At 41.5% G+C, this 25,205-nt stretch overlaps 1 protein-coding gene across 1 annotated transcript in view; it reads left to right on the top strand.

The window, feature by feature from the left end:
* Positions 1-22,558, top strand: part of LOC115148308 (relaxin receptor 2-like) — a 31,227-nt gene extending 8,669 nt beyond the window's left edge. Inside the window, exons 6-18 of the mRNA XM_029690237.1 lie at positions 618-689; positions 1,656-1,727; positions 2,105-2,176; positions 2,273-2,347; positions 2,602-2,673; positions 18,318-18,389; positions 18,499-18,570; positions 19,519-19,590; positions 19,685-19,756; positions 20,367-20,596; positions 20,750-21,160; positions 21,644-21,856; positions 21,993-22,558. Coding sequence (XP_029546097.1) covers positions 618-689; positions 1,656-1,727; positions 2,105-2,176; positions 2,273-2,347; positions 2,602-2,673; positions 18,318-18,389; positions 18,499-18,570; positions 19,519-19,590; positions 19,685-19,756; positions 20,367-20,596; positions 20,750-21,160; positions 21,644-21,856; positions 21,993-22,189 — 1,702 coding nt within the window. The 3' untranslated portion in view covers positions 22,190-22,558. The remainder of the gene's footprint in view (positions 1-617; positions 690-1,655; positions 1,728-2,104; positions 2,177-2,272; positions 2,348-2,601; positions 2,674-18,317; positions 18,390-18,498; positions 18,571-19,518; positions 19,591-19,684; positions 19,757-20,366; positions 20,597-20,749; positions 21,161-21,643; positions 21,857-21,992) is intronic.
* Positions 22,559-25,205: the final 2,647 nt, after the last annotated feature.

Here is a 25,205-nt window from a genome sequence, read left to right as displayed (position 1 = left end):
CTTACTGATAGTTGGAAATGAGAGATGCTCCGAATTTGAGAAAATGTACATAATTTTAAAACGGGAACAAATATTGATATTTTACTTGGGAAATAGGATGACTGTTCAGGACCTTTAAATGCATGCAATGTCTAATGTGAATTAGTCTTCATTCAAATCACAAAGAGGGTTTAAAACCCTGGACAATAAAATACCACAAAATAATTTGTCAATAATCAATTCATCCATACTTATGAAAAAGCAGAATGTAGCGGTACCTTTACCTTCAAGAGCCACTTCTGTTGAATGTTCAAATGTTTTGTGGAATGTCCTACATAAATAATTGTCCAGATTGTCCAGTCTCTCTTTGTTACACCATTAACAGAGGACTGCATCCACCAACAATGTGTGGCCTTGAATGGTACAGTATTTCCATTCAACTGAACAATAAAGCCAATGTTGTAAGAAAGTTGTCCATTAAGAAAGTGGTGTTTGTCACATACTAACATAATCCTCAATATATTTATCCTCGCTCTGACGATCATCATGTAGTTGTGTCTCATTATTGATGAGATCTTATTTTCTTATTATACCAGGGCTTTGTCATTAAAACCTTTGAATATGTTTCTGTTCCACAGACACCTGGAAGACAACAGGATCAAAAGAATCTCCAAGCAGGCATTCTCAGGACTCTACTCACTAAGAAGACTGTAAGTCCTAATTCATTATGGGCCACGGTCTGACCTGCGGTACCATGCGTACATCCCTACATCACCTCTAATGGTTGCCCTACATCACACTTCATGAAAAGGTATTGTAAGTTATGTAGTATGTAATACTGTAGGATGTGACAATGTATGTTGAGCTCCTTGAGAACAAAATATGTAGGGAAATCAAAGAGAACCAGTCAATGAATACACTGACTCATTTACTGGCGCATCCTTGAGAAGTGTAAATAGATTCAGATTCAGATACTGTAGTCTTTCTCCGCTATTCAAACCTAAGACGTGTGAAGTGCCCAGGTCTAGTAGACATAAATCAGATGAAGCCCGGCTGGTCTGTAATTAAAAGGAAGACATGAAAACCTTTCAACCTCCTCTGTCTGGATTTGCACAGGACATCTTGGAGATTATATACTAGTCACTCTGACAGATAGTCTTGGATAGTTAACAGCAAAATCAACTACTCCTACTTTTCACTTGTCACAGCTATTTTCACATCCAGCTTCATGTTAGTGGGAAAGGGCTCGTAAGTAAGCACTTCACAGATAAGTCTACACCTGTTGTATTCGGCGCATGTGACAAATAAAACGTGATTTGATTTAGTGTCTCTCCTCTGCAGAGGGTCCCAGGGTGTTATCGGTGTAAGGCTGTGGGAAACAAACAATGACAAGGAAAATGTGTCAGTGCTCTGTCCTAATAGTCTCAGATAGAATTTGCATGAGGAACAGGTGGATGTGTTACCCTACCTTACCACATTCCATATTACTTGCAAGCAGTGGAAGTGCAGAAGTAAGATCTGCATTTACAACTGTCCCTTTGTCAATATTGTTTTCTTTACTATATTATTATTATTATTATCATTATAATTATCTGGCTTTTCATCTTAAAATGTACATCCTCATCCCCTTTGATGTATGTTTTTCCCTCCCTGTAAAACTGGCCTGCTGTGCTAAGATTTCTCAGTCAGAATCGGATTACATCGTTGAAGGCTGGCATTTTTGGAGACCTCTCGAACCTGGAGTGGCTGTAAGTGAACTGGTTTGGAGAATTTTTTTCAGTGACCTTAAAGAGACCTTCATTAGGAAATGCTTCAGTGTCTCAGTGGGATTCATGAGATTTGTAGACAGTATTTATCTCATTGATACAAAAACACCTGTATATCTTGTTGGGAAATGTGCTGCACTGGGCAGTTGTTCTCATTGACCTTAAAGGGATAGTTTGAGATTTTGGCAATTAGGCCCTTTTTGCTATATACCCAGAAACAGAGGAACTCATGGACACCATTGTTGTCTCTGTGTGCAGTTAGTAGGAAGTTGGAGGTAGTTTCTGGAGCGATTTCTAACTAGCGTGGAGGGTGGAGTAGGACACAAATGGATATATTTCTCTGTTTACTCTGGGTGTAGGATTCTTGACGAAAATAGAATCACATCTATGAGACAGAAATCGTTTGAGGGCCTGAAATCTTTATTTTTCCTGTAAGTATCATGCCACTGTGCTTCTCACTTTAAGAGCTCATGAGATTTATATCATCATTTAACCAACACACTCTTTTAAATTTAATTTGGCTGCAGGTCTTTGCTGAATAATTCCCTAGAATCCATCCCCAAGAAATCTGTCTGCCTGGAAATGCCTAGATTAAACTGGCTGTAAGTAACAGAATAACATCTAACCCACTATGATGGAAAATATATTTTACTGTATTTGACAACGCTTAAATCATGTTTCCTCATAACCATGTTTATTATTTATGAATGTTTGCCATAATCACTCTGCAACAGTATCTGTTTTCAGAAATGTACCATTTTCTCATCAAAACACTACTTTGAGCATTTACCAACTACCAGATACTGATGCTGATATCATGAATTAATGCCAGAATGGCCTGACATCTTTTTCACAGAGAACTGGAGGGGAACAGGATATCATCTTTGTGGGTTTCCAGCTTTCAAAACTGCACCACTCTGACAGTATTGTGAGTTATGTTTAATTAAAAATAGATATTTTCCTCAACTCCTTTACAATATTTTGTAATCTTTGTACCAAATCCAACTGCATAGAATGCCTTCACATTCATTAATTTATTTTACAACAATTACAACTACACTAGAGAGATGAACGCAATGAAAGAAGACACTTGCTTGGTTTTCATATGATTTATATTTCAAAATAAATGTTGTCCTACCCCAAGGACAAATTTCCTGCTGTAAAACCCAGACTGGTAAGTGACGCTGGTGCTAAAGCTATGTACTTCAGTCTGGAGCCGCTGCACTATTACAGCTGGTAATGAAATTCAGGCTGAGGGTGTGAGACCATTGGAGCCCACACACATTACGTTGGCAGTTTCTATCATTGGTGATTACTCTCTCCATCACACATGGCCTTAGAGGCAATCAGTACAGTCAGGGAAGAAAAATTCTGAAATGTGTGGGGTGTATTAAAGCTCAGACACCGGTAGGATTGTCAAAAGTTTGCCTGCCTAAAGTACTTAACACCTCTGAACAGAGTGTCGGCAGTCAACCTATTTGTGTTCACACAACCATGACCTTGGAAGTCGTCAGCCACTCAGCCTTAAAATAGAATTGCTTGGCAATGCATATCTGTGCGTATTGCTTATGGTCTAGATTCGAAGCTATCTGCAAACATTTAGCTATTTTATAGAAAGCCCTTGTTGATGATACTAGCCAGATGTCTACAGCTAGATTACTCCCTAGCAAGATGACAAAGAAACAATTTAATTCTCTCATAATCCCATAATGCCAGCCCATAGCCAAATGTTTAGTTAGCTTGCTAACGTTAGCATATTCGCTAGCTCACACAACATAGCTAGATGGCTAGCTAAGGACAAGGCACTAACTCAGCAGCTAACGCAGGCATCTGATTCATGGAAACTAGTTAATCCATTGTGATTTCATTATAATTAATCAAGCTACCGTGGTTAGCTAGTTTAAAGGAAAATGCCCTATTTTTTCCTTTAATTATTTTTATTTTATTTTTATTGTTGGCTCCCCAACGTGAGGATTTGTGCTCTCCGATTGGCTCATAGTCTAGTTTTTGGATACTGACGAGGATAGCTCACCAGCTTGTAGTCCTAAAATGAGTTACCTCTGGTTCATCAAAGATTATGGATATACTGACAACATACATGTCTCTCTGCCCTCAGAATGGGAGACGTTGTCCACAAAGTGGAATGGTGAGCTGTCTAGCTCCCGCCTATCCTTTCTTTGAATTGGTTGATAAATCTCATTATTGTAATCCTTTTTAAATATTCGATTAGGGTTGTTGACGTCAATCGCCTGTATTCAATTGCGAGAGATGCTATGCTACTAGCCTCATTTCATGAAAATGTATAGCCATCTCGAGACAACTCCAATATAATGTGTTTTTTTCTCAAAGTTAATGGGATTTCAAATGTGCTACAAACAGTACCAGACAAAAGTTTGGACAACTACTCATTCAAGGGTATTTCTTCATTTGTACTATTTTCTACATTGTATAATAATAGTGAAGACATCACAACTGAAATAACACATATGGAATCATGTAGTAACCAAAAAAGTGTTAAACAAATCAAAATAAATTTTATATTTGAGATTCTTCAAAGTAGCCACCCTTTGCCTTTATGACAGCTTGGCACACTCTTGGCATTCTCTCAAACAGCTTCTTGAGGAATGCTTTTCCAACAGTCTTGAAGGAGTTCCCACATATGCTGAGCACTTGTTGGCTGCTTTTCCTTCACTCTGTGGTCCAACTCATTCCAAACCATCTCAATTGGGTTGAGGTCGGGTGAATGTGGAGGCCAGGCCATCTGATGCAGCACTCCATCACCCTCCTTGGTCAAATAGCCCTTACACAGCCTGGAGGTGTGTATTGGGTCATTGCCCGGTTGAAAAACAAAATGATAGACCCACTAAGCGCAAAACAGATGGGATGGCGCATCATTGCAGAATGTCGTGGTATCCATGCTGGTTAAGAGTGCCTTGAATTCTAAATAAATCACTGAGAGTGTCACCAGCAAAGCAGCCCCACACCATCTCCTCCATGCCTAATGGTGGAAACCACACATGCGAATATCATCCATTCACTTACTCTGCGTCACAAAGACACAGCGGTTGGAAGCAAAAAATATCTCAAATTTGGACTCATCAGACCAAAGGACAGATTTCCACTGGTCTAATGTCCATTGCTCGTGTTTCTAAGGCCCAATCAAGTCTCTTCTTATTGGTGTCCTTCAGTAGTGGATTCTTTGCAGCGATTCGACCATGAAGGCCTGATTCACGCAGACTCTGAACAGTTGATGTTGAGATGTGTGTTACTTGAACTCTGTGAAGTTGAATGCACCAATTTGTAAGTCGCTCTGGATAAGAGCGTCTGCTAAATGATTTAAATGTTAAAAATGTTAAATGTTAAGTATTTATTTGGGCTGCAATCTGAGGTGCAGTTAACTCCAATGAACTTATGCTCTGCAGCAGAGGTAACTCTGGGTCTTCCTTTCCGGTGGCGGTCCTCATGAGAGCCAGTTTCATCAGAGCGCTTGATGGTTTTTGCGACTGCACTTGAAGAAACTTTAAAAGTTCTTGACATTTTCCGGATTGACTGACCTTCATGTCTTAAAGTAATAATGCTTATTTGAGCTGTTCTTGCCATAATACGGACTTGGTCTTTTACCAAATAGGGCTATCTTCTTTATACCACCCCTACCTTGTCACAGCACAGCTGATTGGCTCAAACGCATTAAGGAAAGAAATTCCACAAATTAACCTCTTATAGCTCCTTAAGGATAGGGGGCGCTACAGCGAATTTGGAAAAAAATACGTGCCCATTTTAAACGGCCTCCTACTCAAACTCAGAAGCTAGGATATGCATATAATTAGTAGATTTGGATAGAAAACACTCTAAAGTTTCTAAAACTGTTTGAATGGTGTCTGTGAGTATAACAGAACTCATATGGAAGTCAAAACCCTGAGACAGATCCTAACAGGAAGTGGAAATCTGATTTGTGGAATCACCTTCACCACTTTGCCTATGAAACACACCGTGAGTTAGGATTCATTGAGCAATTCCTAAGGCTTCCACTAGATGTCAACAGTCTTTACAAAGTGGTTTGAGTCTTCTCTGGTAGAAACTGACCGGAAGAGAGAATTGGAAAGTTGGTCATAGGGGGAGGGCCATTACTACTATGACGCGGGCGCCCATGGGTAGCCTCCCCTTCCGAAATGTTTAGTAAGATAATGCAATCGTCTGCCTTGAATATTATTGAAGCTCTGGTTGAAAAAGGCCCTAAAGATTTATGTTATACAACGTTTGACATGTTTGAACGAACGTAAATATATATTTTTTGCACATTTGTGACGACAAGTCCCGCGCGCTTCAGTACATTTTGAGTAGCCTTCAGGAACGCGCTAACAAGAAGGAGCTATTGGGACATACATTTTTAACTTTTTCGAAAAAAACTACATTTGTTGTGGACCTGGGATTCCTGGAAGTGCCTTCTGATGAAGATAATCAAAGGTAAGGGAATATTTACAATAGTATATTTGATTTTAGATGGTTCCAAGATGGCGCTAACCTGTATCGCCTAGCCTATTTTTCTGAGCATAGCACTTCATTTATTGCAAAGTGTGATTTCCCAGTAAAGTTATTTTTAAATCTGGCAATGCGGTTGCATTCACGAGATGTTAATCTATAATTCTTTGAATGACAATATTACATTTTAAAAATGTTTTCGAATAGTATTTTAGTAAATTGCAGCGCTGATCCACCGGATGCATTTGAGGAAAAATATTTTCTGAACATCACGCGCCGATGTAAAATGCTGTTTTTATATATACTGCTCAAAAAAAAAAAAAAGGGAACACTTAAACAACACAATGTAACTTCAAGTCAATCCCACTTCTGAGAAATCAAACTGTCCACTTAGGAAGCAACACTGATTGACACTAAATTTCACATGCTGTTGTGCAAATGGAATAGACAACAGGTGGAAATTATAGGCAATTAGCAAGACACCCCCAATAAAGGAGTGGTTCTGCAGGTGGACCACAGACCACTTCTCAGTTCCTATGATTCCTGGCTGATGTTTTGGTCACTTTTGAATGTTGGCAGTGCTTTCACTCTAGTGGTAGCATGAGACGGAGTCTACAACCCACACAAGTGGCTCAGGTAGTGCAGCTCATCCAAGATGTCACATCAATGCGAGCTGTGGCAAGAAGGTTTGCTGTGTCTGTCAGCGTAGTGTCCAGAGCATGGAGGCGCTACCAGGAGACAGGCCAGTACATCAGGAGACGTGGAGGAGGCCGTAGGAGGGCTACAACCCAGCAGCAGGACCGCTACCTCCGCCTTTGTGCAAGGAGGAGCAGGAGGAGCACTGCCAGAGCCCTGCAAAATAACCTCCAGAAGGCAACAAATGTGCATGTGTCTGCTCAAACGGTCAGGTACAGACTCCATGAGGGTGGTATGAGGGCCCGCCATCCACAGGTGGGGGTTGTGCTTACAGCCCAACACCGTGCAGGACGTTTGGCATTTGCCAGAGAACACCAAGATTGGCAAATTCGCCACTGGCGCCCTGTGCTCTTCACAGATGAAAGCAGTTTCACACTGAATACGTGACAGACGTGACAGAGTCTGGAGACGCCGTGGAGAACGTTCTGCTGCCTGCAACATCCTCCAGCATGACCGGTTTGGCGGTGGGTCAGTCATGGTGTGGGGTGGCATTTCTTTGGGGGGCCGCACAGCCCTCCATGTGCTCGCCAGAGGTAGCCTGACTGCCATTAGGTACCGAGATGAGATCCTCAGACCCCTTGTGAGACCATATGCTGGTGCGGTTGGCCCTGGGTTCCTCCTAATGCAAGACAATGCTAGACCTCATGTGGCTGGAGTGTGTCAGCAGTTCCTGCAAGAGGAAGGCATTGATGCTATGGACTGGCCCGCCCGTTCCCCAGATCTGAATCCAATTGAGCACACCTGGGACATCATGTCTCGCTCCATCCACCAACGCCACGTTGCACCACAGACTGTCCAGGAGTTGGCGAATGCTTTAGTCCAGGTCTGGCAGGAGATCCCTCAGGAGACCATCCGCCACCTCATCAGGAGCATGCCCAGGCGTTGTAGGGAGGTCATACAGGCACGTGGAGGCCACACACACTACTGAGCGTCATTTTGACTTGTTTTAAGGACATTACATCAAAGTTGGATCAGTCTGTAGTGTGGTTTTCCACTTTAATTTTGAGTGTGACTCCAAATCCAGACCTCCATGGGTTGATAAATTGGATTTCCATTGATTATTTTGGTGTGATTTTGTTGTCAGCACATTCAACTATGTAAAGAAAAAAGTATTTAATAAGATTATTTATTTCATTCAGATCTAGGATGTGTTGTTTATAAGTGTTCCCTTTATTTTTTTGAGCAGTGTATAAATATGAACTTTATCGAACAAAATAATGCATGTATTGTGTAACATGATATCCTAGGAGTGTCATCTGATGAAGATTGTCAAAGGTTAGTGCTTCATTTAGCTGTGTTTTGGTTATTTGTGATGCATGTGGTTGGTCGGAAAATGGCGGTGTGGCTATTTTGACGATGTACTCTCCTAACATAATGTAATGCTTTGCTTTCACTGTAAAGCCTTTTTGAAATCGGACAACGTGGTTCGATTCAGGAGAAGTGTATCTATAAAACGGTGTAAAATAGTCCTATGTTTGAGAAATAGAAATTATTAGATTTGGTTATGGATTTGGTTATGAATATGGCACTCTGATTTTTTGCAGGATGTTGATCCCGATTATGGGATCAGCGCTAAATTAACAAGGCACACCTGTTAATTGAAATGCATTACAATTGACTACCTCATGATGCTGCTTGAGAGAATGCCAAGAGTGTGCAAGGCTTTCATCAAGGCAAAGGGTGACTACTTTGAAGAATCTCAAATATATTTTCATATGTTTAACACTTTTTTGGTTACTACATGTTTCCATATGTGTTATTTCATAGTTTTGATGTCACCACTGTTATTCTACAATGTAGAAAATAGTAAATAAATGTGTAGGTGTCCAAACTTTTGAATGGTACTGTATATCAGTACACATGTAACAACTTAAGCGTTATGAAACTTCTATTTGATCAAATAAATCTCACGTAGCAAATAAGCCATAAATGTTTTTCTTGACCATACAAAAAGTCCTTGCTTGGTGGGCGAATCAAAGAAAAATTGGCACCTGCTGGAGAGAGAGATTTTCCTCCGAGTTGGGCCTCTCTTCCCCTTCATCTCTGGGTTCATTCAGCCATCATTATGGGGGGGGGGGAATGAATGGCGAAAGAATAGGATTTTGGGATGAACACGGAAAATAAGGTCTGAGGTTAACACAATCTGAGGGTAACACGTTTTGTTCTATGAGATGTTCTACTATTTACAACATTGTAGAATAATAGAGATAATAGCAGTCAGTTAACATGACCTTTAGAATTTATGAAGCTTTTATAAATGATAGAAATTCTTCCAAATTCACAAAAAGTGACATAAACTAATGAAGATTATCTCATAGAACAAAACATAAGATTACATTTAAGTAATTTAGCAGACACTCTTATCCAGAGCGACTTACAGTAGTGAATGTATACATTTCAAGCATTTTTGTACTGGCCCCCCGTGGGAATTGAACCCACAACCCTGGCATTGCACACACCATGCTCTACCAACTGAGCCACAGGGAAGACTAAGATCTCTTGAACCTGTGTTTACCACATACCTTATTTTTGGCATTTATCTATAAACTCTACAAAAACTCCACTCATGTTCTCCCTAGACTTTGTTTAACGAACCATTGCGGAGTTAGTGCCTACAAAAAGACGCCATTACTATTTCTCTCTTTTGCGATTTTACATGTAGAATCGGGTTCGCTGCTACCAGGTCAGCAAGTAGCAGGTACCGCTTTTGTTCTAGCAAGAGAAGGAACAGCCTACCTATCGGCAGTGACATTCTTAGTGTGTTTCATGCTTTCTCTCTCTCAATTGAAGGTGATGGTGGAGACCATGTGGGGTCGAGAATCTGGAAAGCCTCTGGTAGACTCTTTGGGTGTTTCTCAATATGCATACTACCATGTGTAACCGATGTGAAATGGCTAGTTAGTTAGCGGTGGTGCGCGCTAATAGCGTTTCAATCAGTGAAGTCACTCGCTCTGAGACTTGAAGTAGGGTTTCCCCTTGAGTTGCAAGGGCCGTGGCTTTTGTGGCGCGATGGGTAACTATGCTTCGTGGGGTGTCAGTTGTTGATGTGTGCAAGGGTCCCTGGTTCGAGCCCAGGTTGGGGCGAAGAGAGGGACGGAACCTACACTGTTACACATGCTTAACACCCTCATGCTCCGAGTGCATTCTCCGAGGACGTTCTCTTGAGTACATTCTTGTGAGGACCAGAGTGTGGAGAACTCATAAAACACTACATTTGAGAAGCACTAGCATTCCCGCTACTGTATTACCTGACACTGCACCTCTCCATTCACTGAACCTTCTTCCAACCAGGAACCAGAGACAAAACAAGATACACAAAGCAAACGTTTTACTTCATAACTATCAGCTTGTAGTGGGATTGTTCAATTCTGTAGCGAGATTGTTAGAGAGAGGTAAAGATAAAGATTTTGTTCGGGTGCCAGGCAGGTATTAACCCTGCCGAAAGGAAAAGAGTAGGATAGAGAGAGTACCACTACCAGACCCACACACATCAGCAGAAGAGACTGCCTATAGTGTAGCCTGTTTGCCAGATAGCCATTGCAGAGAAATGATAAGACACACCATATAAAAACACACATCCCAGCACAGGGGTAACCCAACCATTAATAATGGCAGAGCAATTGAACGGCAACTTCATATAAACAATTTACAAGACAGAACCCAGTCATCAACATTAGAGGATTTGCAATAATCTGTATTAACTCCCAGTGGAGGAGTACAGAGGGTATGAATGTGTGGGTGTTCATAGACAAAACAAAGGCCATAAAATGTCAAAAATCTTCTTGGCCACATATAATTAGTACCACACCACCTCAATACAGTTCAAATAACAATACACAAACTTGCAGGTAACCTCCCTTTTAAGTAAAATGTCAACCCAAATACTTCTCCAGCGACACTGAACATCAAAGGGAAGCGCATTGAAAAAAAGTCTGCTGCAGTGAAAAGCACTGGAGCGATAAAGGGGAGAGAGAGGGGGTGGGTCTTAGCTATTGACTTCAGGCTTGCCGTTACACTGTCTGTTCGTCTGATGGTTTGTTTGTTTGTATGTCAAAGCTTCGCAAACAATGTTGCTACTAATCCATGCGATCAATAACTGGTGTGGTCCCAAAAGATAGCAATCACGGTCTAGAGCAGTAACATCGATGATCGAGTTAAACACTTTACAAACTCAGCACGCTAAAAATAAACAAGACTTCTGCAGCATTGCACACCCCGATCAAACTGCCGCGCCTGCCGAGAGCTCCCTCCCAGAGAGCCAGAAGAGCTATCTTCATTTTATCCTTTCTGACTGCTGATGCCCTCTTAAAGTGGCAGCGCACGGTGAAGGCTCCGTGCAGGATTTCGCCACAAGCTAGCTGTATGTGAATCGTATTAAGGTAGCTAACCAGACAGATGAACAGGCAAAAATGATCTAAAACTAATGGGTAGACGTCAATTATTTGTGGGTAGCTAGCTAGCTGACAATTCTTTATTGGCTATCAGGCTAGCAAACAGTAGTATCTATCCAGTTTGCCCTATTGACAAACTATGGGTTTGCGATGGCAGGTAAACATGCCAAAATGAACACAGCATGTACAGTCGTGGCCAAAAGTTTGGAGAATGACACAAATATTAATTTTCACAAAGTCTGCTGCCTCAGTTTGTATGATTGCAATTTGCATATACTCCAGAATGTTATGAAGAGTGATCAGATGAATTGCAAGTCCCTCTTTGCCATGCAAATGAACTGAATCACTAAAAAACATTTCCACTGCATTTCAGCCTTGTTACAAAAGGACCAGCTGACATCATGTCAGTGATTCTCTCGTTAACACAGGTGTGAGTGTTGACGAGGACAAGGCTGGAGATCACTCTGTCATGCTGATTGAGTTCGAATAACAGACTGGAAACTTCAAAAGGAGGGTGGTGCTTGGAATCATTGTTCTTCCTCTGTCAATCATGGTTACCTGCAAGGAAACATGTGCCATCATCATTGCTTTGCACAAAAAGGGCTTCACAGGCAAGGATATTGCTGCCAGTAAGATTGCACCTAAATCAAGCATTTATCGGATCATCAAGAACTTCAAGGAGAGTGATTCAATTGTTGTGAAGAAGGCTTCAGGGCGCCCAAGAAAGTCCAGCAAGCACCAGGACCATCTCCTAAAGTTGATTCAGCTGTGGGATCGGGGCACCACCAGTACAGAGCTTGCTCAGGAATGGCAGAAGGCAGGTGTGAGTGCATCTGCACGCACAGTGAGGCGAAGACTTTTGGAGGATGGCCTGGAGTCAAGAAGGGCAGCAAAGAAGCCACTTCTCTCCAGGAAAAACATCAGGGACAGACTGATATTCTGCATTAGGTAGAAGGATTGGACTGCTGAGGACAGGGGTAAAGTCATTTTCTATGATGAATCCCCTTTCCGATTGTTTGTGGCATCCGGAAAAAAGCTTGTTCGGAGAAGACAAGGTGAGCACTACCATCAGTCCTGTGTCATGCCAACAGTAAAGCATCCTGAGACCATTCATTTGTGGGGTTGCTTCTCAGCCAAGGGAGTGGGCTCACTCACAATATTGCCTAAGAACACAGCCATGAATAAAGAATGGTACCAACACATCCTTCGATAGCAACTTCTCCCAACCATCCATGAACAGTTTGGTGACGAACAATGCCTTTTCCAGCATGATGGAGCACCTTGCCATAAGGCAAAAGTGACAACTAAGTGGCTCGGGGAACAAAACATCGATATTTTGGGTCCATGGCCAGGAAACTCCCCAGACCTTAATCCCATTGAGAACTTGTGGTCAATCCTCAAGAGGCGGGTGGACAAACAAAAGCCCACAAATTCTGACAAACTCCAAGCATTGATTATGCAAGAATGGGCTGCCATCAGTCAGGATGTGGCCCAGAAGTTAATTGACAGCATGCCAGGGCGGATTGCAGAGGTCTTGAAAAAGAAGGGTCAACACTGCAAATATTGACTCTTTGTATCAACTTCATGTAATTGTCAATAAAAGCCTTTGACACTTATGAAAGGCTTGCAGTTATACTTCAGTATTCCATAGTAACATCTGACAAAAATATCTAAAGACACTGAAGCAGCAGACTTTGTGAAAATTAATATTTGTGTCATTCTCAAAACTTTTGGCCACGACCGTATAGTGCATACGGAAAGTATTCAGACCCCTTCACTTTTTCCACATTTTGTTATGTTACAGCCTTATTCTAAAATAGATTAAATAAGACATTTTCCTCATCAATCTACACACAATACCCCATAATGACAAAGCGAAAACAGGTTTTTAGAAATGCTTGCAAATGTATATATATATATTTTTTAAAACAGATACATTATTTACATAAGTATTCAGACCCTTTGCTATGAGACTCGAAATTGAGCTCAGGTGCATCCTGTTTCCATTGATCATCCTTGACATGTTTCTACATCTTGATTGGAATCCACCTGTGGTAAATTCAATTGATTGGACATGATTTGGAAATGCACACATCAAATCAAATTTTATTGGTCACTTACACATGGTTAGCAGATGTTAGTGCGAGTGTAGCGAAATGCTTGTGCTTCTAGTTCCGACCATGCAGTAATATCTAACAAGTAATCTAACAATTTCACAACAAATACCTTATAAACACAAGTGTAAAGGAATGAATAGGAATATGTACATATAAATATACTGCTCAAAAAAAGAAAGGGAACACTTAAACAACACATCCTAGATCTGAATGAAAGAAATAATCTTATTAAATACTTTTTTCTTTACATAGTTGAATGTGCTGACAACAAAATCACACAAAAATAATCAATGGAAATCCAATTTATCAACCCATGGAGGTCTGGATTTGGAATCACACTCAAAATTAAAGTGGAAAACCACACTACAGGCTGATCCAACTTTGATGTAATGTCCTTAAAACAAGTCAAAATGAGGCTCAGTAGTGTGTGTGGCCTCCACGTGCCTGTATGACCTCCCTACAACGCCTGGGCATGCTCCTGATGAGGTGGCGGATGGTCTCCTGAGGGATCTCCTCCCAGACCTGGACTAAAGCATCCGCCAACTCCTGGACAGTCTGTGGTGCAACGTGGCGTTGGTGGATGGAGCGAGACATGATGTCCCAGATGTGCTCAATTGGATTCAGGTCTGGGGAACGGGCGGGCCAGTCCATAGCATCAATGCCTTCCTCTTGCAGGAACTGCTGACACACTCCAGCCACATGAGGTCTAGCATTGTCTTGCATTAGGAGGAACCCAGGGCCAACCGCACCAGCATATGGTCTCACAAGGGGTCTGAGGATCTCATCTCCGTACCTAATGGCAGTCAGGCTACCTCTGGCGAGCACATGGAGTGCTGTGCGGCCCCCCCAAAGAAATGCCACCCCACACCATGACTGACCCACCGCCAAACCGGTCATGCTGGAGGATGTTGCAGGCAGCAGAACGTTCTCCACAGCGTCTCCAGACTCTGTCACGTCTGTCACGTGCTCAGTGTGAACCTGCTTTCATCTGTGAAGAGCACAGGGCGCCAGTGGCGAATTTGCCAATCGTGGTGTTCTCTGGCAAATGCCAAACGTCCTGCACGGTGTTGGGCTGTAAGCACAACCCCCACCTGTGGACGTCGGGCCCTCATACCACCCTCATGGAGTCTGTTTCTGACCGTTTGAGCAGACACATGCACATTTGTGGCCTGCTGGAGGTCATTTTGCAGGGCTCTGGCAGTGCTTCTCCTGCTCCTCCTTGCACAAAGGCGGAGGTAGCGTTCCTGCTGCTGGGTTGTTGCCCTCCTACGGCCTCCTCCACGTCTCCTGATATACTGGCCTGTCTCCTGGTAGCGCCTCCATGCTCTGGACACTACGCTGACAGACACAGCAAACCTTCTTGCCACAGCTTGCATTGATGTGCCATCCTGGATGAGCTGCACTACCTGAGCCACTTGAGTGGGTTGTAGACTCCGTCTCATGCTACCGCTAGAGTGAAAGCACCGCCAGCATTCAAAAGTGACCAAAACATCAGCCAGGAAGCATAGGAACTGAGAAGTGGTCTGTGGTCCCCACCTGCAGAACCACTCCTTTATTGGGGGTGTCTTGCTAATTGCCTATAATTTCCACCTGTTGTCTATTCCATTTGCACAACAGCATGTGAAATTTAGTGTCAATCAGTGTTGCTTCCTAAGTGGACAGTTTGATTTCACAGAAGTGTGATTGACTTGGAGTTACATTGTGTTGTTTAAGTGTTCCCTTTATTTTTTGAGCAGTGTATATAAAAAGAGCATTTTACAGTAGAGTACAGTATATACATATGAGATGAGTAATGTAGGTTATGTAAACATTATATAAAGTGGCATTGTTTAAAGTGACTAGTGATACATTTATTACACACAATTTTGAATTATTAAGTGGCTAGAGATTAGAGTCAGTATGTTGGCAGCAGCCACTCAATGTTAGTGATGGCTGTTTAACAGTTTGACTGCCTTGAAATAGAAGCTGTTTTTCAGTCTCTCGGTCCTAGCTTTGATGCACATGTACTGACCTTGCCTTCTGGATGATAGCGGGGTGAACAGGCAGTGGCTTGGGTGGTTGTTGTCCTTGATGATCTTTTTGGCCTTGTGACATCGGGTGGTGTAGGTGTCCTGGAGGGCAGGTAGTTTGCCCCCGGTGATGCGTTGTGCAGACCTCACTACCCTCTGGAGAGCCTTACGGTTGTGGGCGGAGCAGTTGCCGTACCAGGCGGTGATACAGCCCAACAGGATGCTCTCGATTGTGCATCTGTAGAAGTTTGTGAGTGTTTATGGTGACAAGCCAAATTTCTTCAGCCTCCTGAGGTTGAAGAGGTGCTGTTGCACCTTCTTCACCACGCTGTCTGTGTGGGTGGACCATTTCAGTTTTTCCGTGATGTGTACGCCGAGGAACTTAAAACTTTCTACCTTCTCCACTACTGTCCCGTCGATGTGGATAGGGGGGTGCTCCCTCTGCTGTTTCCTGAAGTCCACGATCATCTCCTTTGTTTGTTGACGTTGAGTGTGAGGTTATTTTCCTGACACCACACTCCGAGGGCCCTCACCTCCTCCCTGTAGGCCGTCTCGTCGTTGTTGGTAATCAAGCCTACCACTGTAGTGTCGTCTGCAAACTTGATGATTAAGTTGGAGGCGTGCATGGCCACACAGTCATGGGTGAACAGGGAGTACAGGAGAGGGCTGAGAACGCACCCTTGTGGGGCCCCAGTGTTGAGGATCAGCGGGGTGGAGATGTTGTTTCCTACCCTCACCACCTGGGGGCGTCCCGTCAGAAAGTCCAGGACCCAGTTGCACAGGGCAGGGTCGAGACCCAGGGTCTCGAGCTTAATGACGAGTTTGGAGGGTGCTATGGTGTTAAATGCTGAGCTGTAGTCGATAAACAGCATTCTTACATAGGTATTCCTCTTGTCCAGATGGGTTAGAGCAGTGTGATTGCGATTGCGTCTGTCTATATAAAGCCCCACATTTTACAGCGCATGTCAGAGAAAAAACAAAGCCATGGGGTCGAAGGAATTGTCCGTAGAGTTCCGAGACAGGATTGTGTCAAAGCACAGATCTGGGAAAGGGTACCAAAACATTTCTGCAGCACTGAAGGTCGCAAATAACACAGTGGCCTTCATCATTCTTAAATGGAAGATTTTGGAACCACCAAGACTCTTCCTTGACCTGGCTGCCCGGCCAAACTGAGCAATCAGGGGAGAAGGGCCTTGGTCAGGGAGATGAGCAAGAACCCTATGGTCAATCTGACAGGGCTCCAGAGTTCTTCTGTGGAGATGGGAGAACCTTCCAGAAGGACAACCGTCTCTGCAGCACTCCACCAATCAGGCCTTTATGGTAGAGTGGCCAGATAGAAGCCACTCCTCAAATGGAAGCCTGCTTGGAGTTTGCCAAAAGGCACCTAAAGGACTCACAGGCCATGAGAAACAAGATTCTCTGGTCTGATGAAAGCAAGATTGAACTCTTTGGCCTGAATGCCAAGCACCACTTCTGGAGGAAACCAAGCCAATACCATCCCTACGGTGAAGCATGGTGGTGGCACCATCATGCTGTGGGGATGTTTTTCAGTGGCAGGGACTGGGAGACTAGTCAAGATTGAGGGAAAGATGAACGTAGCAAAGTACAGCGAGATCCTTGATGAAATCCCTCTCTAGAGCGCTCAGGACCTCAGACTGGGGCGAAGGATCACCTTCCAACAGGGCAACGACCCTAAGCACACAGCCATGACAACGCAGGGGTGGCTTCAGGGACAAGTCTCTGAATGTCCTTGAGTAGCCTTTGCCTGGACTTGAACCCGATCGAACTTCTCTGGAGAGACTTAAAAATAGCTGTGCAGCAACGCTCCCCATCCAACCTGACAGAGCTTGAGTGGATCTGCAGAGAAGAATGGGAGAAACTCCCCAAATACAGGTGTGCCAAGCGTGTAGCGAGAAGACTCAAGGCTGTAATCTCTGCCAAAGGTGCTTCAACAAAGTACTGACTAAAGGGTCTGAATACTTATGTAAATATGATGTATACATTTAAAAAAAAATGTGGCATTTGCATTTACAAACATTTCTAAAAACTTGTTTTTGCTTTGTCATTATGTGGTATTTTGTGTAGATTGAGGAATAAAAATACATTTTTTATCAATTTTAGAATAAGGCTGTAACATAACAAAATGTGGAAAAAGTTAACGGGTCTGAATACATTCCTAATAAACTGTATTTATTAACATATCAAGATAAAATATTGTTGTCAGGCAACATATAAGATGTGAATAGGCAACATTTATTTCCGAAGTCAGAGTGTATTTTCTCTCGCTTCCGCTCAAATAATATCTGCCATTGATTTTTATGTGGTTGCATCATATTTCTGTGCATAATTTCCGTTAAGCTTACATCGATGCATGCTTCAAAATACGTACACACAGAGTGTGTTCGAGAAGTGCCCAGACACCAATATCGTGTGCTGGTGGAGAGTACTTATCACCTCTGAATGTAATTTGCAGAGTGCGCACCACTTTTAATTGCAGAATCAGGTGAAAAATGCAGGTGGTCCCTAAAACACAGTGGCCGAACCAGCAGACAAACACTTGAACACTTGATCCACATTCGATGTGCGATTATTGAGGCTGGGCTGGATTTCATCTAGTGAGGGATAAGTAGCAACACATCAAATTGAGTTTGATAGGTATTAGTGGGAGGAAAGAATTTGTTTTGCTTTTATATAAATAGTACCCAATATCTTTAGGATATACCTACTATCCAGATTCAACTCCAAATAAAATCTAACAAGCAGTGTATGTAAATTATTGTAGGCCCTACTACTATTCAAGTCATGTAGTTGGTCTAGTTAGTAGGTTCTTGATCAACAATTACCACTTATAGGGACATTTATTTTGCATTTATTTTGCAGGGCTCTTCGAAAAAACAGAGTACATACCATTGAGGAGGGAATATTTTTTGGAATGCCAAACCTGATAGACCTGTGAGTTAACTGTACTTAACACAACATTATATGGGTCAAATAATGCTGTAAAATGTCCAAATACAGTAATGTATTTCATTGTTGAAAATATATTTTTTTATCATTCCAGGGACATATCTGTAAACAAATTTGAGGAGTTCTCCCCAACTATGTTTAGAAATCTTCTAAACCTAAAACAGTTGTGAGTATATCCAATTGCTATTTGAATCCTAGCCCTAATATACGCTGAGTATACCAAACATTAAAAATACCTTCCATATATTGAGTTGCACCCCCTGCTTTTACCCTCAGAACAGCCTCAAATCATCGGGACATGGACTCCACAAGGTGTCGAAAGTTTTCCACAGGGATGCTGGCCCATGTTGACTCAAACGCTTCCCACAGTTGTGTCAAGTTGGCTGGTGGACCATTCTTGATACACATAGGAAACTATTGAGCATGAAAAACCCAGCAGCATTGCAATTCTTGACATAAACCAGTGCACCTGACACCATACCCCTTTACATTTTAGTCATTCAGCAGATGCTCTTATCCAGGGAAATTAGGGTTAAGTGCCTTGCTCAAGGGCACATAGATTCAAACCAGGTCTCAGGGATTTGAACCAGCAACCTTTGTCACTTGCCCAACGTGCTTAACCACTAGGCTACCTGCCAACCCTTTCAAATGCACTTCAGTCTTTTGTCTTTCCCATTCACTCTCTGAATGGCACATACACAATCTATGTCTCAATTGTCTCAAGGCTTAAAAATCCTTCTTTAACCTGTCTCCTTCCCTTCATCAAAACGGATTGAAGTGGATTTAACAAGTGACATCAATAAGAGATCATAGCTTTCACCTGGATTCATAGTTTATGTCATAGAAAGAGCAGGTGTCTTAATGTTTTGTGTACTCAGTGTATATACTATTTTGAAATATGTTATTGTTACTTAGAATGGATTTATTGAAAGCGTTTGATCCACTTTGTACGATCAAGTAGGAGAAATGCTAACTGTATATTGTTGAGTTGCAGTTTATTAACTTCACTGTTCAATGAGTCTTCCATCAACCTGGCCTTGAGGCCATGTTGACCACAGAGACAGGGGTGATAAATCAAAGTGATATAATCTTGATGTCCCCCCTCTTCTCTCAGGAACATCTCAAATAACCCTCTAACTCATATCTATGATGATCAGTTTGACATGTTTGTCAATTTGCAATCCCTGTAAGTAATAGTTTTTATTTCATACTGTACTTATGTGTCATGGTCTACTAGCTTTAAGGAATTGGAGAAAGAGTAACGTTTTTGCTCCCCTCAGGAGTATAGAGGAGGTTGAAATACCAAACATCAGTATTCAGATGTTTCGCTCTCTTAGCAACTTGTCCCATATGTGAGTATATATTCTGTCTTCAATTATTATTCTTATGTCAACAACATTTTATTTCATACTGTATAAACAGTAAGGCACTAAGCATGTAGAAGCTTCTAATTGGGATTTAATTCATTTAATGTGTTATAAGCTTACTTTACAGGGTAAAAACATGGAATAAATATAGCATGCGTAAATGTCTAAAGATTCATTGCCAATTACCTACCAACAAGTAATGAATTCATGGCTTCTTGTGCATGCATAATACAGGACTTTTTAAAAGTGTTTGATAAGCTACTTACAAATAGTGGATCAACGACTTGTTAGCAGCGTGTACAGGCTTAATTGGGCCATTATACAGTAAATGGACTCCTAACAGCTGTATTGCTTAGTGTACAGTGAGGTATTGTTACTACAAATAATGTTTAGTCAGCACAGGTCAGGTCCACACTGCATATAAAGCACCAAAGTCTAGTTAGAGGGCAGTTTAAGACTCTGTATAACTGTATCCATTTGTTAGATAATCTCTCTTCATACAACTGTCAACCATATCAAGATAAAAGTAAAACTTCAGAAGTTTGTTCAAAGGTGATTCATTGTGAAATTATTTGTATCTTTTTTCCTGACCCAGTTATTTTAAGAAATTTGAATACTGTGGCTACTCTCCTAATGTGCGAAGTTGCAAGCCAAACACTGACGGAATTTCAACATTTGAGAATCTTCTTGCGAACATCATCCTTCGTGTTTTTGTGTGGGTGGTGGCCTTCATCATCTGCTTCGGCAACATCTTTGTGATCTGCCTGAGGTCTTGCATTGCGTCTGAAAACCAGCACCACACCATGGCCATCATATCACTGTGCTGTGAGTAGACTACCTCACCACAACGAGTGCAGCAATCACTTCTCATTACCTTGTACTTAGGTAACTCATTATTTATTGAGATTCATAAAACTCCTCTCATAACAAAGTATACATACTAACTAAGATCCCTGAAATCCATGCTATATCTGTTAGGTGCTGACTGCCTCATGGGAGTCTACCTGTTCTTCATCGGTGCGTTTGACATCAAGTACTGTGGAGAGTACAACAGACACGCCCAGCTGTGGATGGAGAGCCTGCAGTGCCAGTTGATTGGCTGTCTGGCCATGCTGTCCACTGAGGTGTCAGTTATGCTTCTGACCTACATGACTCTGGAGAAGTACCTGTGCATTGTGTTCCCCTTCCACAACTACAGAGCCGGACGTAAACAGACGCTCTGCTATCTCATCTTCATCTGGGTCCTGGGCTTCATTATTGCCGTCATTCCCTTATGGGACAAGCAGACGTTCGGGAATTACTATGGCAGGAATGGAGTGTGTTTTCCACTTCACTCAGACGAGATGGAGAAACCAGGGGCCCGATGCTACTCCACTGGAATATTTCTGGGTAAGAGGAACATTCGTATGAGCACATAAAAAAATACGCTGAAAATACATATTTTTGGTTGAAAATGTGTCCTTTTGTTTGAAAATGTATTGAGCTCACTGGGATAGGAATCAGCTCTGATGGTGGTGAATCAACAAGATAATGGGGATGATATAAAATGAGGTTGGAATTGCACAGGCCTTGGATTGTGTTCCATGTATTTCCCTGGGGGGACATGAGACTGCCATGAAAAAAAGGGTTTATAATCTCATCATCATCATCTTAGATCTCAGCTAGACTTATTATATACCAATTAGTTCTAATCAGTTCCAATGAGTTCAAATCTCCATGAGAAAAGATAGATCCCAAATTTCAGCAAGTTTTGCAATACCTTTACGCGGATTGTGGTTTTACTGACATAATTTAGTTTTATTCAATACATATGTTAGGACGGGTATATTGTAAAGTGTGATGAAAGCATGCTTTTCACATTTTGTCTTTCAGGGTTGAATCTCTTTGCATTCATCATGATTGTCTTCTCCTACACCAGCATGTTTTACTCTGTACAGAAAACAGCCAAGACAGCAAGACAGTCTGTCTACAACAAGGAGGTCTCTATAGCCAAGAGGTTTTTCTTCATCGTTTTCACAGATGCCATGTGTTGGACACCTATATTCATCCTAAAGATCCTCTCCCTTTTACGAGTGGAAATAGCAGGTAAACCAGATGCATGTGGTTATATGATTACTACAATTCAATTGCTATCATTATGTTTAATCTTTGTGAACTCCTCGTCCTATTCCTCCGGCTCCTCCTCCACCCTCTCCTCCTCCTCTTCCTCCCTGTCCTCCAGGAACGATCGTTCTATGGGTGGTGATCTTCATCCTGCCCATCAATAGTGCCCTAAACCCCATTCTGTACACCATCACTGCCAGCTCCTTCCAGGACAAACTCAAACTCTGCTTGAAGGCCAAGTGCAAACAGGCTGGGCTCAGAGACACGTCCCAAAAAGTATCTGAAGCCTATCAGAACCCCAGCGCTCCCCCTTAACGAAAAGGACCCAACCGTTGGCCAACCGTCCACTTGGAGAGCTACTGCCTGGGTATGCAGGCTTTTGTTCCAGCTCTTCTGGAACACACTAAATTTAAAACATCAAGATCTGGCTACGCTTCTGATTAGTAGGATCAGTGTGTTTGAGCAGGGCTTGAGCAAAGCCTGCATACTGAGTGGCTCTCCAGGAGGAGGGTTGGCTACCCATGTCCTTATTTGATAGGGGGAGAGATGTATTCTTGTAATCATTCTTTACCTGTAAAAGAACACGTTTTCTGGGAACCAATTTATTAACAAATGTTGAATGTGAATACAGTTATTGTAAACACAGATGTGCAGAATCACAAATTATTTTGCGTACCCAATTGATATTACACAAATTGTATTGTATAAATGTATAATAAAAAATATTGAAAAAATATATGTAATTGAAAAGGTGTAAATGAGTGAGGTGTTTTGGGTTTTAGGGTGTGACATTTTCTTTGGTTTGATAAATTTGACATTCGGATGCAATGTTACTACTTGCCTCTGAAGCTCAACTGTGACAATTGGAAACAAATGATGGTGAAAAAGGTCCGGGGGGATATTGGGAGAGAAATTACACATTTCACAAAGCCAGAACTCAAAATAACATTCATTTGTTTTTCAATATTTGTTTATTGATTTTCTACTCTATTTTACAGTCAGAGCAGTATAATACAAATAGGTAGTAAAGGAAGAGTAAATAGTTTTAGATAAGACAAATAAGATGAACACGTTGATGTGGGCTAAAATGCAAGTTATTTACAACTGCTTCATTGAGTACAATACTTAACAAGGGCCTGTTATGTTACAAGTAGTATTCACTCAAAACTACCCTGTAGTTCACAGATATGTAATACTTGTGTTTATGGCTATTACTTCCCCACAATTGTTTAAATTATGTTCATTACATTAGTTATTCAATGGGAGTAATCCCATTTAGGTGTACGGGCTATTAATGTATGTATGTAAAGCATATGGAAACACTGAAAAAAGTTACATGCATTTAGTCATTGCACTTCCACCCATTGCATAACTCAGATTAAGATTAGATCTAATTAAAAATCATTCCTGTACATAATGCCCAACAGAAAAATACGTCAATGGTTCGATTCTGTACAGACAGAGGTAGTCACATTCCTGTGACATACAAAGACTCATTCATACAGACATAAATAAAACACGGATTACTGAGACACAATAAAATACAATAATACTGCAGACACACACAGTAATTACGCAATCTACACAAACGCTGTCTAAAGCTCAGGTTGTCTGTCGAGCGTGTCATGATCCTTGTCCCTTCTCATTGTGATCGCAAATCCTGACAAGCAATTACTCATGAATAAATCTTAAATTGACATCAAAGTGTGAATTATGCAAATGTTTGAGCTCCATGCTTATATCTTATAGTTTGGTGCTTGGTGGACAGATATTTGCCTATTTCACAAATGGCTCTGTTCCTGTTTCTAAACTTCTGAAGTTCTGAGGAAGAAGAATGATCTATATAGCAGCTAAGCAATAGCTAGATTAGAGTGAGAGGAGGTTAACCAGTTAGACTTTTAAAGAGAAGAGTAAAAATAAGAGACATAACAGGAAGTCCAGAGTAGTAGAGTCCCCTCTTATGATAAACACTTGAGTAAAATAAACAGTTACTGAGAATGTAGGGCTGAAGCAAGGCCTGAAAATGCACAATGTTTTAAGACACACTACCACCCACTAAGCCTCAGTAACAAATCCTTTTCTCTCTAACATCTAAGTATGTTTGCATTATCAACACTGAGGCTAGCTATTGAAATAGCAAGGTAAGGTGCCATTCTCAAGTTTGAGACACATCTAATGACAATAGTAAAATATATTAGCTCTGTGAATTTATCATGAAGAAATTGCATAGCATACAGTACAAACATGAATGGTTTCTATAGAGCTCTCCTGAATTATTGTGTAAAGCTAGTTGCAGCTAAAAACATTCCATGGCATTTTGGCATCATCGCCATAAGTCTTGATAAGTCAGCATTAACCCTTTCAGTCCCGAGACACCAGCAAAAATTGGCTTTTCATTTATTTTATTTTCATTTATCTGCATGTCCAGCCATTATATTTAGCTTCACAATTAAGTGTTTAACCATTTTCTTTTCAGGGCAACCAGGGCAACAATGTGACATAAACAGTTGCATTCATGTGTTTTATTGTCAAAAGTCAATAAAAAAATAAAAGCCAAAGCAAAACCAGATAAAAATGAATTGCTATGAATGCTGTAAGCACAGAAATGGTTTGCTCAGTGGGAAATTAATATCCAACTACCGTAAATTTCGGACTATAAGCCGCAACTTTTTTCCCAGGCTTTGAACCTCGCGGCTTAAACAATGACGCGGCTAATATATGGATTTTTCCCGCTTTAAATTTTTAATTTTTTTAAAAAACATTCTGTGACGTGCTCAGTTTTTTGGCGGCATGAAGCTTTCATTAGACCAATGAAATTGCCGAACAGGTTAAGGTCAAACAACTTTTTTGTTTACTGTTTAGATTAAATCGAGCGCTCTCAAACTTCCCATCATTCTGATTACGGTAGTCATTTTGTCACCCTCATCATGGCAAAGCCACGGAGAAATGCATATGATGCAGCTTTCAAGTTGAAGGCGATTGATCTGGCTGTTGGAAAAGGAAATAGAGCTGCTGCACGGGAGCTTGATCTTAATGAGTCGATGATAAGACGTTGGAAACAGCAGCGTGAGGAAAAAGACAACTAAAGCTTACTGCTATTTTTTTATTTTTTGTTAGAAGCCGTGTTTCGTTAAAGCCTATTTATTTTTGTTACAAGCCGTGTTTTGTTAAAGCCTATTTATTTTTGTTACAAGCCGTGTTTCGTTAAAGCCTATTTATTTTTGTTACAAGCCGTGCTTCGTTAAAGCCTATTTATTTTTGTTACAAGCCGTGTTTCGTTAAAGCCTGTGTAAAGTTAATTTGTTTCAATGTACCGGTAGGCACCGGCGGC

The sequence above is a fragment of the Salmo trutta genome, chromosome 15, assembly GCF_901001165.1.
Source record: "Salmo trutta chromosome 15, fSalTru1.1, whole genome shotgun sequence".
NCBI lineage: Eukaryota > Metazoa > Chordata > Actinopteri > Salmoniformes > Salmonidae > Salmo > Salmo trutta.
Note: the sequence above shows the minus strand (reverse complement) of the source record. Positions and strands in the feature narration are given on the sequence as shown.